Source organism: Mobula hypostoma, chromosome 9 (genome assembly GCF_963921235.1).
Source record: "Mobula hypostoma chromosome 9, sMobHyp1.1, whole genome shotgun sequence".
NCBI classification, from domain to species: domain Eukaryota; kingdom Metazoa; phylum Chordata; class Chondrichthyes; order Myliobatiformes; family Myliobatidae; genus Mobula; species Mobula hypostoma.
Window position 1 is genome coordinate 78,005,961 of NC_086105.1, and position 14,320 is coordinate 78,020,280.

The 14,320-nt window shown below is 43.8% G+C and overlaps 1 protein-coding gene across 5 annotated transcripts in view; it reads left to right on the top strand.

The window, feature by feature from the left end:
• The window catches only part of LOC134351808 (arf-GAP with SH3 domain, ANK repeat and PH domain-containing protein 1-like), a 729,826-nt gene that overhangs the window by 606,099 nt on the left and 109,407 nt on the right, over positions 1–14,320 (top strand). For all 5 annotated transcript variants that reach the window (XM_063058512.1, XM_063058513.1, XM_063058511.1 and 2 more), the window contains exon 20: positions 6,164–6,249. In XM_063058512.1, the coding sequence (XP_062914582.1) occupies positions 6,164–6,249 (86 nt within the window). The remainder of the gene's footprint in view (positions 1–6,163; positions 6,250–14,320) is intronic.

The window sequence follows — 14,320 nt, forward strand, 5'->3', positions numbered from 1 at the left end:
CTTGTCCCAGAGGTAGAAGGTGGTTCCAGTGGAGAATCTTCTGGTTTCACCTGGAAAACTGGTAAGTTTGGCAACTGACTCCACTACCTAGGGCGTAGCTGGCCAGCGGTCAGCTAACTTATGCTTCCCAGGTAGCCCCAAAATCTTTATGAGGACTCAGTCTTTAGGCATCAGTAGGGAGAACCTAACCTTTTGATCATATCTCCTCTTATTGCCTTGAATTTGCTTGGTAGAAGAGACCTCAGCTCGTTCATAAGCTGTATGCAGTTCCCTTCTCAGGTCAGACACATAATTCAGATAAGTCTTCTGTGCCAAATCTTCCCCACCAGTCCCAAAACAGAGATCAACAGGCAACCTGGCTTCACGCCCACACATCAGGTAATGGGACAAGTACTCAGTAGCTTCATTCTGTGTACAGTTATTGTAGTGGACCAGATGTCCAATATGTTGACGCCACCTGCTTTTGCTGATTTCCAAAGTTCTGAGCATGTCTATCAATGTAAGGCTGAACCTCTCTGGCATGGGATCGCCCTGCGGGTGATGAGGCATAGTCCTCGACTCCAAACATGCTCAGTAACTCATGTATGAACCTACTCTCGAAATTCCGTCCCTGATCGCTATGTATCTGCCTGGGGAGGCCATAATGAACAAAATACTTTTCCCATAACATGGCCATGGTGGACGCCCTCTGATCCTTGATAAGGAAGGCTTGCACGTATCTGGTGTAGTAATCAATAATAACCAAGACATTTGTTGTGTTGCTGGAATCAGACTCTATTGATAGGAAATCCATACACACCAGATCAAGTGGCCCCACACTCTGCAAGTGGGACAAGGGAGCTGCCAGTGTAGGCAGTATCTTCCTCCATATACATCGAATGCATGACTTACAGACTCTTTGACCTCCGGCTTCATTTGGTGCCAGTACAACCAATCTCGGACCAATCCATAGGTCTTGTCAATCCCCAAATGACCTGAATCATCATGAAGCAACTTCAACGTAATCCTCTGATACTTCTCCGGCAGAACCAGCTAAGAACCCCGAAACCAGTCTGGAGGAGACGTGACCCGGTATAGAATCTGGCTCCTCAACTCCAATCTGGGCCATTCTCTCAGTAGTAGAGACACCACAGAGTGTTTCATCTTGTCCACTTGGGGCATGTCCCTTTCATAACTGCTAACCGAACGGTACCTATATAAGGGTCATCTTGCTGAGCAGCGGCCACTTTCCTGGGACTCAACTTGGGCAACTGCTTTGTATTCAGAGCGGTCAGATTGCGGTAAGCTTGTGGAATAGCACAACCAGAAGCTTCCAAATGATCCACCGCTACATTCTGTCCTTCCCTTGCCTCTGACTTCCCCATGATGGAGAACTGGCACATTGCTTTGACTCCAGGTACAGGAATTCTTTCCCACGCTCTGACCCTGTCCAGCCTTTCATGAGCACATTGGAACAACGCATCTGCATCAATGTACTTACTTCCCAGCCGGTACTTTAGGCTGAAGTCATGGGCAGGTAACGCCGCCAACCACCGATGGCCCATAGCATCCAATTTTGCTAAGGTCGGGATATAAGTTAATGTATTGTTGTCGGTCCTCACCTCAAACTTGGCACCGTATAGATGGTCACTTAGCTTACCCACCACAGCCCATTTCAATACCAGGAACTCCAATTTGTGCATGAGGTAGTTTCACTCAGAGAGTGACAGACTCTGGCTGACAAACGTGACAGGTCTCAACCCTGTGCCCTGATCCTGATGTAGAACACCCCCAAGCCCTCTCTGCTGGCATCTGTATGCCATACACACGGCAACCATGGGTCTGCAGAAGCTAGCACAGGCACTTTCATCAGCAGCTCCATCAGCAACTTGAAAGACCTCTTCACATTTTGCATCCCATCTCCTCCAAAAGCCTCTGAAGGGCTAAGATAATCTTTATCATCCTCTCCTTTCATCCTCCCTTACTTCTCCAAGAAGCTGATTCAAAGGGTGACTCACTTTAGAGTAGCCCTTCACGAACCTCTGGTAGTACCCACAGAATCCAAGGAATGAGCGTAGGCCTTTTACTGACTGGAGCCTTGACCATGTGATCACCGCCTCTATCTTGTCTGGATCTGTAGTTACAGCATCCGTAAGACTGTGCCCAACATAGTTGACAGACGTCTTGCAGAACTGGCACCTGTCCAGGGAAAATTTTAACCCTTCACCTTTCAGGCGGCCTAACACCTTCAGTAGCCTTGCTTCGTGTTCTTCCAAGGTGGACCTAAACACTATGAGATCATCCTGGTACACCAACACCTCAAGGAAGTTCATAACCCCACGGTTTTCTCCAAGACATGCTGGAAAGAACCCAGGGTTCCTGATAAGCCCTGGGGCATCCTTTCAAACTGGAAGAATCCAAGTGGACATATGAATGCAGACTTGACAGACATACTAACATACTAGTGGGTATCTGTTAATACCCACTCTTCAGGTCCAGCACATTGAACCATTTCGCTCCACTCAGGCAGGGCAACGCATCCTCGACCCGTGTATTGGTTGGGGACTGTACACTGGTTCAGAGTCTGATGGTCCACATACATACATACCTTCCCTTTCTGCTTCTTGGCCACCGCTTTTGGAGACGTATAGGAGCTCCTGGACTCAGTAATGATCCCAGCTTCCGCAGTTGCTGCTGAACATCTTTCACCTGTGCAGGCACCAGTTGCTGCAATCTTTCTCTGAACAGGGTGTCCTTTGTCACCCGGGTGGTGTGGCGAGTGCTCTTGGAACAACCCACATCAAAACTCGTCAGTAGAAAAGACACCTTCCAGCTTCAATGTCTTCTTTGTCAATCTCTTCTTCCAACATCCCAAGTATCGGGGAGTCACCAAAGTTGAAAGACTTGGCTGTCAACTTTCCCTTTCCCAGAGAGAGTTTCTCCCTGTCTTGTCTCACAGGAGCACTAGACATTACCGTCACCCGAGAAAGGCGCATCATTGGCATTGCCCACCCCCCCCCACAAGAGTGACCTCCCTCACCTCGGTGACACTCACTGACACTCACTGTCATCTGGTTCACCTGTACAACGGAGGGCTTCTGCAGTTTGGGCCTCACCAGTACCCCAGCAGGTAAGCATGACTCCTCTTCGTGGTCTTCCGGAACATCCACCAAGAAGGCCTCTGCATCAGACATTCCAGAAAATTTGTGGTTTCCCGTCACTCTCACCACTTCCCCAAACACACAGTCCCTTGTTCATCATCCAAGCTAGTACAGCTATGCACTTCCTCAAAAGCAGCTCAGAACACAGGGTGAATGGACAATGTTTTCAGAAAGCTGTCTCCAACTTTCTCCTTGCAGGCTCCCACTAGCCTCCTCACAATGGGAGTATTTATCCCCACAAGAATTGAAGCTTCACCCTTCTTGACCAGATCTGGACAAACGGACACTAATGTATCAAAGACCTCAGCTACTCCCACGTCTGCCTCTGAAAACTTCAACTTCAATGTCAAATAACCATCATACGGATAGTCATCTGTACTAAGTGCCCAGATCTCTAGCACACCGAGTGGTGTCAATGGTAGATGCGTCAAATACCGGTTGTAAAATGAATGGTACAGCAGAGTAACCTGAAAGCCCTGTGTCAAGTTTGGCTGTAGCATAAATACTCGATCTGCAGTGATACACTGGAGTTGGCCCCACTAAGCCTTCAGGAATAGTGTTTTTTGCTTTAGTGTGTTCCTTGGAATTTTGATTAGAATATGTTCCCCCCCCCCCCCCGGATGCCAGGCCTTTCCCTCACTGGGACTCTCCTAAATTTTATGACGTCTTCTTCTGCTTAAGTACCCAGCAGCTCACTTTCCGAAGCTTTCCCCGTCCTTCACACTCCTACCTGAAGTGTCCCTCTTCACCACAGTGTAACAGACAATACTGGTTGACCCCCCCCCCCCACCTTCCCGGGATCCCATTCAACAGCAGCCCTCTGCTTAGTATGTCCCTTCAGAGGGTCTGACTCCCTGTTGGCTTTGTCATGCTTCGTGGCCCCACCCACTGATAACCAGAACACCTCAGTTCTCAAATCTGGCACAAACCCCTTTAACATCCCCGGTTGTGGGGTACCGAGGACTGTACCCTGCTGACTGGGGCCTCTCACTCCTCTATCGCATTCTCCTCCTCCCTTATTGAGGGAGGAGAGAGGGGCACGTCTTACAATACATTCAGAGACCCCAAGCGATCATTTCCTCTGACTGTGCGCCTTTCGCCAGTTGGCCCATTCTTAACTGATTCACCTCAGCCGTTCGAATGGCCCCTCTACACCACAAACAACTCAGCTGTCTCTCGCTGTTTCTCTAGGTGGAAACTTTCTCTTCCTTCTCCTGAAACATGTTCTGAAACCCCGTCATAAGCTCCATTGGGTTTCCCATTGCACCAAAAACGTTTCCTAGCACGTGTAGCCCACGGAAGTTGCCAAAGGGTTCTGGGTCTTTTTGGATCTCACTACTTCAGTAGCCGGACCTCTCAGACTCTCTACCAGCCGCTGTCTTTTCATATTATCAGAGTACTGCCACTCATCCACTGCTTCTACAGAAAAACCATTACATGAAATACCCAACAAATTTAGCAGTGAATACCAGAGCATTACACATATGTAACCCTCCAGCTTGGCCAGCACACAGTCGTCTAGGGGAAGACAACTTCTGGCCCCACCAAACTGAGAAATCTCGTTTAGGTGGCTGCAATGTGATGTGTTGCCCGGTTACAAATGCGCAACGCAAGATATCTGACGGTACACCATATGGAATTAAGTGATTGAACTTTATAAATCTTAATCTGAATAAAAGGTTAAAGCAAGTAGAAAGAAAAAGGGCCCATTTTAAGAGAAAAAAGTCAAAAGTGCACGTTGGAGCTCACTGATACGGCTATTCATCAACCATCGATGTCCGAGCATCGCCAACCTTCGGACCCTCACTCCCAGTCCACTCCACCCGGTCGTCTCCCAACTCCTTCCACACATGTCTTCCTCCCTCTTCTCTCCCCGGCAAAAGACTGCGAAAAACCCGGCTTCCAGACACACAAGAAAGAACAACATTTCGTCATTGGCTAACCACTGCATTTCAAAGCCCCATTATCTCTAGCCATAACCCAAACATTGCTGCTACAGAGAAACCATTTCCTTAACAGTGGAGCATTACATAGAAGCCATTACATTAGCCTTAACAGTGAAACCTTACAGCGTGCTACACATACAATAATCTGACTATACGTAGGAAGGAAGCCTTTTTCATGGAAAACCTCACAAACAAAATGCTGGAGGAATTCAGCAGGCCTAGCAGCATCCAAGGAAAAGGATATAGTCGATGTTTGGGCTGAGGCCCTTCATTAGGACTGGAGAAAAAAAGATGAGGACTCAGAGTTGGAAGGTATGGGGAGGGGAGGAAGAAATACTAGCTGAAACCAGGAGTGGGGGGAGGGATGAAGTAAAGAGCTGGGAAGTTGATTGGTGAAAGAGATACAGGGCTGGAGAAGAGGAAATCTGATACGAGAGGATAGAAGGCCATGGAAGGAAGAAAGGGGGAGGAGCACCAGAGGGAAGTGATGGTCAGGTGAGGAAATAAGGTGAGAGAGGGAATGAGGAATGGTGAAGCGGAGAGTGGGGGGGCATTACCAGAAGTTTGAGAAATCAACGTTCATGCCGTCAGGTTGTAGGCTACCCAGACAGAATACATATGTGTTTAATGTATTAAAAATATGAATGTATTAATTTGCTGTGGCTTTAATCCTACATTTTAATACATAATAATTGAAGGCTCAAAAACATTTTATTTAAAATTCATACTTCCGAATATTTATCAATCCACTTACGAATACAATCCACTTACATAGGATTAGTAAGAAAAGAGGATTTGCAAGGTAGTAATTACAACTAATATGCCATTGAAAATTGCAGCATTGTTTTTATTGATTTTGCAATTTTTTTTTATATATAAAAAACTGAACCTCTTCATTAATTTCCCTGAGAAGAAGTCTATAAAATGTCATAGCCTGTTAAGGAAAAATTTGTTGCTAACAGCAACTTTGAGATTTCTGTTGTTAACTCTATGTGTTGGAGTCTGGAGCCTGTTGTCAATGGGGCCATTCGTATTTTGAAGATCACACTACTAATATGAATCTTTATTTTCACTTAGGAGCCAGGAGAAACAGTGCTTCATTTAGCAGTACGAACTGCTGACCGGACTTCTCTCCACCTAGTTGACTTTCTTGTTCAGAACAGGTAGGAAATCATTCAGTGGTTAAATTTAGTTACAGTTGGTTGATCTGGACCGCTGCTTATTTGGGACAACTCTTAAAGCACAAAAGCTAATCTAGAAAATGCAGTTGCAAGAAAATGTTTGTGAACCCTTTGTAATTACCTGGTTTTCTGCATTAGTTATGCATAAATGTGGTCTGATCTTCATCTAAATCTAGAAGTCTCTGTTCATGTGTCCACTGTAAGAAAAACAAGAATGGTGTTCATGGAAGGAAACCACAAAGGAAATAACTGCTTTCCACAAAAACGTCTCAAGTTTGCAAAAGATCACCTGGATGTTCCACAATGCTTCTGGGATAATGGTCTGTTGTCAGGTGAGAGAAGTTGAAATTTTTGGCAGAAATGCTATGTTTGGAGGGAAAAGGGCACTTCACATCAACACTAAAACCTCATCCTAACTGTGAAGCATGGTGGAAGGAGCATCATGGTTTGGCGCTGCTTTGCTGCCCCAGGGCCTGGACAGCCTTTGACTTAGATGAAGATCAGACTATATTTTATGAGTAGTTAATGCAGAAAAACAGGTAATTGCAAAGGGTTCAGAAAAGTTTTCTTGCACCTGTAGCTGGGATTCCCTTGTTTATCTGGGCCACTTATTGGGACTAGAGACTGTTGCTTAATAGTTTCTAACTAGTGTAAGTCACTTGAAGTTGTGTTTCCGTTAGACACTACACTGTGCTTAGAGTGAACAACTTTTAAATAGAGTGAGTTGCATGTGCTTGTGTTTTGTTATCCATTTGAGCCTACGGAGGCCAATTCAAAAAGCAGTCCAGGCAGTAAACCTTGTCATTGAGAGTTTGCAAGAAATATGCAGTAAAACAATTCAGAATTGTTTAGATCATTGTGGTTTCAAGCATTCAGGATTGGAGATGCCAGAAATGGCTGGGAATGATAATGGAATGATTTTACTACTTCAGCAAGTTAGGAACTACAAAGAGTTTGAAGGTATCAACAATCAACTTGAATATTACAATGAAATTGAAGATTATCCATTATCTGCACTGATTTTGTTAATTTACAGTCAATCAAAAGAATATGACAGCATACACTGGATGAATTCCTCCATCGATAACTAATATGATTATGAAGACACGTAGTCCTCTTTTATTGTCATTTAGTAATGCATGCATTAAGAAATGATACATTATTTCCTCCAGTGTGATATCACAAAACACAGGACAGACTAAGACTGAAAAAACTGACAAAACCACATAATTATAATATATAGTTACAAACAGTGTAACAATACCATAACTTGATGAAGAAGTCCGTGAGCACGGTAAAGTTCAAAGTTTCTCAAATGTCCCACATCTCACGCAGACGGGAGAAGGAAGAAAAACTCTCCCTGCCATGCGGACCACAATTCGACTCTGAGTCATCCGAAAACTTCAAGCTCTGATCAGCTGTCCAACACCGAGTACTGAGCGCCATCTCTGTCCGAACGATTCGACCTCCTTCTTGGTCGCCAAAAGCAGGCAAGGCCAGCGATTTTGAGGCCTACCCTCTGAAAGATTCCCGTCCACACAGTAACGACAGCAGCGAACGGGCGTTTCAGAAATTTCTCCAGATGTTCCTCTGTGCTTTCATGTCCATTCTCTATCAAATCAGAATTGTCCACTGCCCCTATTTAACAGATACAATATCATTTTTCCCTGGAGGAAATTGTATTAGGAACTAATACAAAGTTTTATAATATTGTAGTAGTATTGGTAGTGTTCTAATTTGTTCAATATTTCATTTAAATAATTTGTTGCTCTGTTAATCAGTAGTTTGTCCTTTTATATACCTTTTTAACTATTTCCATGAAACAGCAACTAATTGGGGAAACCACTGAAATGTACTCGACCCAAAGTGCCCTAATTAACTAGAGTCTACTGAATTTCCATTAAAGGAAGCATAAGCAGTTTGTACATTCTCCACGTGACCATATGGGTTTCCACCAGGTGCTCCAGTTTCCTCCCACATAGCAATGTCTGCCAGGTTAGTAAATTGTAGGCATACTATGTCGGTGCCAGAAGCGTAATGACATCTGCAGTCAGCCCCCAGCACATCCTCAGACTGTTGGACAGTAACACAAGACAACACATTTCACTGTATGTTTCAAGGTACATGTGACAAATAAAAGTTAATCTTTAAAAGATTATCAGTTCTACAGCCCAATCCAACAAATGCATCCAACAAGTGATAGCTTGCCAACTTGGAAATGACTTATTCCTCTCTGCTCTTTGTTTGCTCTCAGTTGATTGTCCTCTATTCAGGTTAAGATATTACCTTTGATGAGCAACATTTTACATGGCATCTGATCAAACTTCTTTTAGAAATCCAAATCTAGCATTTCCAGGGATTTCCCATTGTCCAGTTTGCTACCGGATCTTCCAGCATAATCTGATTTCCTTTTCAGACTAAATATATTGACTCTGCATAATTGCATTATCATTTTCTAAATGTTCTGTTACTGCTCAATATTAAAATGTTAGACTGCGCTCTCTTTCTCCCTCCCTCCCTCCCCCCTCTCCCTCCCTCCCCCCTCTCCCTCTCTCTCTCTCTCCCCCCCTCACTCTTCCCCCCTCTCTCTTTCTCTCTCTCTCACCCCTCTCTCTCTCTGTCTCTCCCTCTCTCTCTTTCTCTCTCTCTCTCTGTCTCTCCCTTTGCTGTTTTCTCATCTGTTGAGAGATTTCTGTTTTGCAAGATCACAGCCAATACATTCGATATCTTTGCAGGCCAGAATAAATCAGATTCAGTGGTTTTGTTGGATTTCAGTTCATCTGTAATGGAGTACATTATTTTAAACTCTCTTATTCCAGTGATTTTCTAATATTTCTGGTATTTCAGTGTCTTTGCTTATGAAGATATAAATTATTTGTTTAGCCATCATTATAAATTCCCCTATATAAAGCTTCAAAATTTACCTTTGCTACTCTTTTTGCATACTTGTAGAAGCATAAATAAATATGTTCATGTTTTTGTGCATTAAGTCATATTTAATTTTCATTAATCCTTCAATTCTCGTTCTTTCCTGGCTTCTGCTAGTACTGAGATTTGTCACTATTCTTTGCCTTTTCTTTCAAGACTTAACTTGATCTAACAAGATTTAACTATTTAATTTGAGTGGGCATAATCCCATAGATTCTTCATCACTCAGTTATATATCTATTTGCTAAGAATTGTCAACTTTTAAGTATCGACTACACTTTATAGTATTTATTAAGTACTGTGAAGCCCAATCACTCCTGGCGTTAATGTTTTAAAAGTGTATATTTAATTTTATCTGTAAATTAAAATTATGGTTTTTCCTCTGTTTAGGATTGTGAGGTTAACAAAGGAATTGCAAGTATTTTTGTCTTTGCAGTGTGATAAAGGCTAATATAAGAAGAATTAATATAATTGGTGCCTGATAACACAGGTCAAATAGGTTTGCATAGCTGTCTCAATGAAAATAACAAACTTCAGTCCTGAGTACGTTCCCAGCTTTAACTCTCCAAATATCTTGCAGATTTTTTCCTAAACTTTTAATATTTGATTTTCTGTATATGCTTCACTATTCATAATCTGTTGACACTTTTAAGCGCCACTATGCATTTTGTGTCCAGATAATGGCAGTATTTACTGTTACATAAGAAATAGGAGCAGGAATCGGCCATCTGCCCCGTTGAGCCTGCTCCGCCATTCAATAAGATCATGGCTGATCTGGCCATGGACTCACCTCCACCTACCCGCCTTTTCCCCATAACCATTAATTCCCCTACTATGCAAAAAGCTATCCAACCTTGTCTTAAATATATTTACTGAGGTAGCCTCCACTGCTTCATTGGGCAGAGGATTCCACAGATTCACCATTCTTTGGGAGAAGCAGTTTCTCCTCATCCTATTAGTAAACCAATACTCTATCCATGCTAATACAACACCCCCAACTCTATGCATCCTTAACTTATGCATACCAGTAGGCTAAACAAGGGAGATGCAGTGGATGTTGTATATTTGGATTTTCAGAAGGCCTTTGACAAGGTGCCACACATGAGGCTACTTAACAAGATAAGAGCCCATGGAATTACGGGAAAGTTACGTGGATAGAGCGTTGGCTGATTGGCAGGAAACAGAGAGTGGGAATAAAGGGATCCTATTCTGGTTGGCTGCCGGTTACCAGTGGTGTTCCACAGGGGTCCGTGTTGGGGCCGCTTCTTTTTACATTGTACATCAACGATTTGAATTATGGAATAGATGGCTTTATGGCTAAGTTTGCTGATGATACGAAGATAGGTGGAGGGGCCGGTAGTGCTGAGGAAATGGAGAGTCTGCAGAGAGGTTTGGATAGATTGGAAGAATGGGCAGAGAAGTGGCAAATGAAGTACAATGTTGGAAAGTGTTTATGGTTATGCACTTTGGCAGAAGAAATAAACGGGCAGACTATTATTTAAATGGGGAAAGAATTCAAAGTTCTGAGATGCAACGGGACTTGGGAGTCCTCGTACAGGATACCCTTAAAGTTAACCTCCAGGTTGAGTCAGTAGTGAAGAAGGCGAATGCAATGTTGGCATTCATTTCTAGAGGAATAGAGTATAGGAGCAAGGATGTGATGTTGAGGCTGTATGAGGAGCTGGTGAGATCTCACTTGGAGTACTGTGGGCAGTTTTGGTCTCCTTATTTAAGAAAGGATGTGCTGACGTTGGAGAGGGTACAGAGAAGATTCACTAGAATGATTCCGGGAATGAGAGGGTTAACATATGAGGAACGTTTGTTCGCTCTTGGACTGTATTCCTTGGAGTTTAGAAGAATGAGGGAAGACCTCATAGAAACATTTCGAATGTAGAAAGGCATGGACAGAGTGGATGTGGTAAAGTTGTTTCCCATGATGGGGGAGTCTAGTACGAGAGGGCATGACTTAAGGATTGAAGGGCGCCCATTCAGAACAGAAATGCGAAAAAAATTTTTTAGTCAGAGGGTGGTTAATCTATGGAATTCGTTGCCACGGGCAGCAGTGGAGGCCAAGTCATTGGGTGTATTTAAGGCAGAGATTGATAGGTATCTGAGTAGCCAGGGCATCAAAGGTTATGGTGGGAAAGCCGGGGAGTGGGACTAAATTGGAGAATGGATCAGCTCATGATAAAATGGCAGAGCAGACTCAATGGGCCGAATGGCCGACTTCTGCTCCTTTGTCTTATGGTCTTATAAGTATTTTATGGGGCACCTTATCGAATGCCTTCTGGAAATCCAAGTCAATAACATCCATCTGTTTCCCCTCTATCCACTGCGCTTCTTATATCCTCAAAGAACTTCAGTTAGATTAGCGGGGGCTACTGAGGTGACTTTAAACTAGAATGGTTGGGGGGTGGGAATCAAATTAAAGCGGCTAGGTGTGAGGAGGTTAGTTCACAACAGAGGGATGGGAACCAGTGCAGAGAGACAGAGGGGTGTAAAGTGAGCGTAGAAGCAAAAAGTACAAAGGGGAAAAGTAAAAGTGGCAGGCCGACAAATCCAGGGCAAGCATTAAAAAGGGCTAAGAGAGTTGTAAAAGAGCGCCTGAAGGCTTTATGTGTCAATGCAAGGAGCATTCGTAATAAGGTGGATGAATTGAAAGTGCAGATTGTTATTAATGATTATGATATAGTTGGGATCACAGAGACATGGCTCCAGGGTGACCAGGGATGGGAGCTCAACGTTCAGGGATATTCAATATTCAGGAGGGATAGACACGAAGGAAGGGGAGGTGGGGTGGCGTTGCTGGTTAAAAAAGAGATTAACGCAATAGAAAGGAAGGACATAAGCCGGGAAGATGTGGAATCGATATGGGTAGAGCTGCGTAACACTAAGGGGCAGAAGACGCTGGTGGGAGTTGTGTACAGGCCACCTAACAGTAGTAGTGAGGTCGGAGATGGTATTAAACAGGAAATTAGAAATGTGTGCAATAAAGGAACAGCAGTTATAATGGGTGACTTCAATCTACATGTAGACTGGGTGAACCAAATTGGTAAAGGTGCTGAGGAAGAGGATTTCTTGGAATGTATGCGGGATGGTTTTTTGAACCAACATGTCGAGGAACCGACTAGAGAGCAGGCTATTCTGGACTGGGTTTTGAGCAATGAGGAAGGGTTAATTAGCGATCTTGTCGTGAGAGGCCCCTTGGGGAAGAGTGACCATAATATGGTGGAATTCTTCATTAACATGGAGAGTGACGTAGTTAATTCAGAAACAAAGGTTCTGAACTTAAAGAGGGGTAACTTTGAAGGTATGAGACATGAATTAGCTAAGATAGACTGGCAAATGACACTTCAAGGATTGACGGTGGATATGCAATGGCAGGCATTTGAAGGTTGCATGGATGAACTACAACAATTGTTCATCCCAGTTTGGCAAAAGAATAAATCAAGGAAGGTAGTGCACCCGTGGCTGACAAGAGAAATTAGGGATAGTATCAATTCCAAAGAAGTAGCATACAAATTAGCCAGAGAAAGTGGCTCACCTGAGGACTGGGAGAAATTCAGAGTTCAGCAGAGGAGGACAAAGGGCTTAATTAGGAAGGGGAAAAAAGATTATGAGAGAAAACTGGCAGAGAACATAAAAACGGACTGTAAAAGCTTTTATAGATATGTAAAAAGGAAAAGACTGATAAAGACAAATGTAGGTCCCCTGCAAACAGAAACAGGTGAATTGATTATGGGGAGCAAGGACATGGCAGACCAATTGAATAATTACTTTGGTTCTGTCTTCACTAAGGAGGACATAAATAATCTTCCAGAAATAGTAAGGGACAGAGGGTCCAGTGAGATGGAGGAACTGAGCGAAATACATGTTAGTAGGGAAGTGGTGTTAGGTAAATTGAAGGGATTGAAGGCAGATAAATCCCCAGGGCCAGATGGTCTGCATCCCAGAGTGCTTAAGGAAGTGGCCCAAGAAATAGTGGATGCATTAGTGATAATTTTTCAAAACTCGTTAGATTCTGGACTAGTTCCTGAGGATTGGAGGGTGGCTAATGTAACCCCACTTTTTAAAAAAGGAGGGAGAGAGAAACTGGGGAATTATAGGCCGGTTAGCCTAACGTTGGTGGTGGGGAAACTGCTGGAGTCAGTTATCAAGGATGTGATAACAGCACATTTGGAAAGCGGTGAAATGATCGGACAAAGTCAGCATGGATTTGTGAAAGGAAAATCATGTCTGACGAATCTCATAGAATTTTTTGAGGATGTAACTAGTAGAGTGGATAGGGGAGAACCAGTGGATGTGGTATATTTGGATTTTCAAAAGGCTTTTGACAAGGTCCCACATAGGAGATTAGTGTGCAAACTTAAAGCACACGGTATTGGGGGTAAGGTATTGGTGTGGGTGGAGAATTGGTTAGCAGACAGGAAGCAAAGAGTGGGAATAAACGGGACCTTTTCAGAATGGCAGGCGGTGACTAGTGGGGTACCGCAAGGCTCAGTGCTGGGACCCCAGTTGTTTACAATATATATTAATGACTTGGATGAGGGAATTAAATGCAGCATCTCCAAGTTTGCGGATGACATGAAGCTGGGTGGCAGTGTTAGCAGTGAGGAGGATGCTAAGAGGATGCAGGGTGACTTGGATAGGTTGGGTGAGTGGGCAAACTCATGGCAGATGCAATTTAATGTGGATAAATGTGAAGTTATCCACTTTGGTGGCAAAAATAGGAAAACAGATTATTATCTGAATGGTGGCCGATTAGGAAAAGGGGAGGTGCAACGAGACCTGGGTGTCATTATACACCAGTCATTGAAAGTGGGCATGCAGGTACAGCAGGCGGTGAAAAAAGCGAACGGTATGCTGGCATTTATAGCGAGAGGATTCGAGTACAGGAGCAGGGAGGTACTACTGCAGTTGTACAAGGCCTTGGTGAGACCACACCTGGAGTATTGTGTGCAGTTTTGGTCCCCTAATCTGAGGAAAGACATCTTTGCCATAGAGGGAGTACAAAGAAGGTTCACCAGATTGATTCCTGGGATGGCAGGTCTTTCATATGAAGAAAGACTGGATGAACTGGGCTTGTACTCGTTGGAATTTAGAAGATTGAGGGGGGATCTGATTG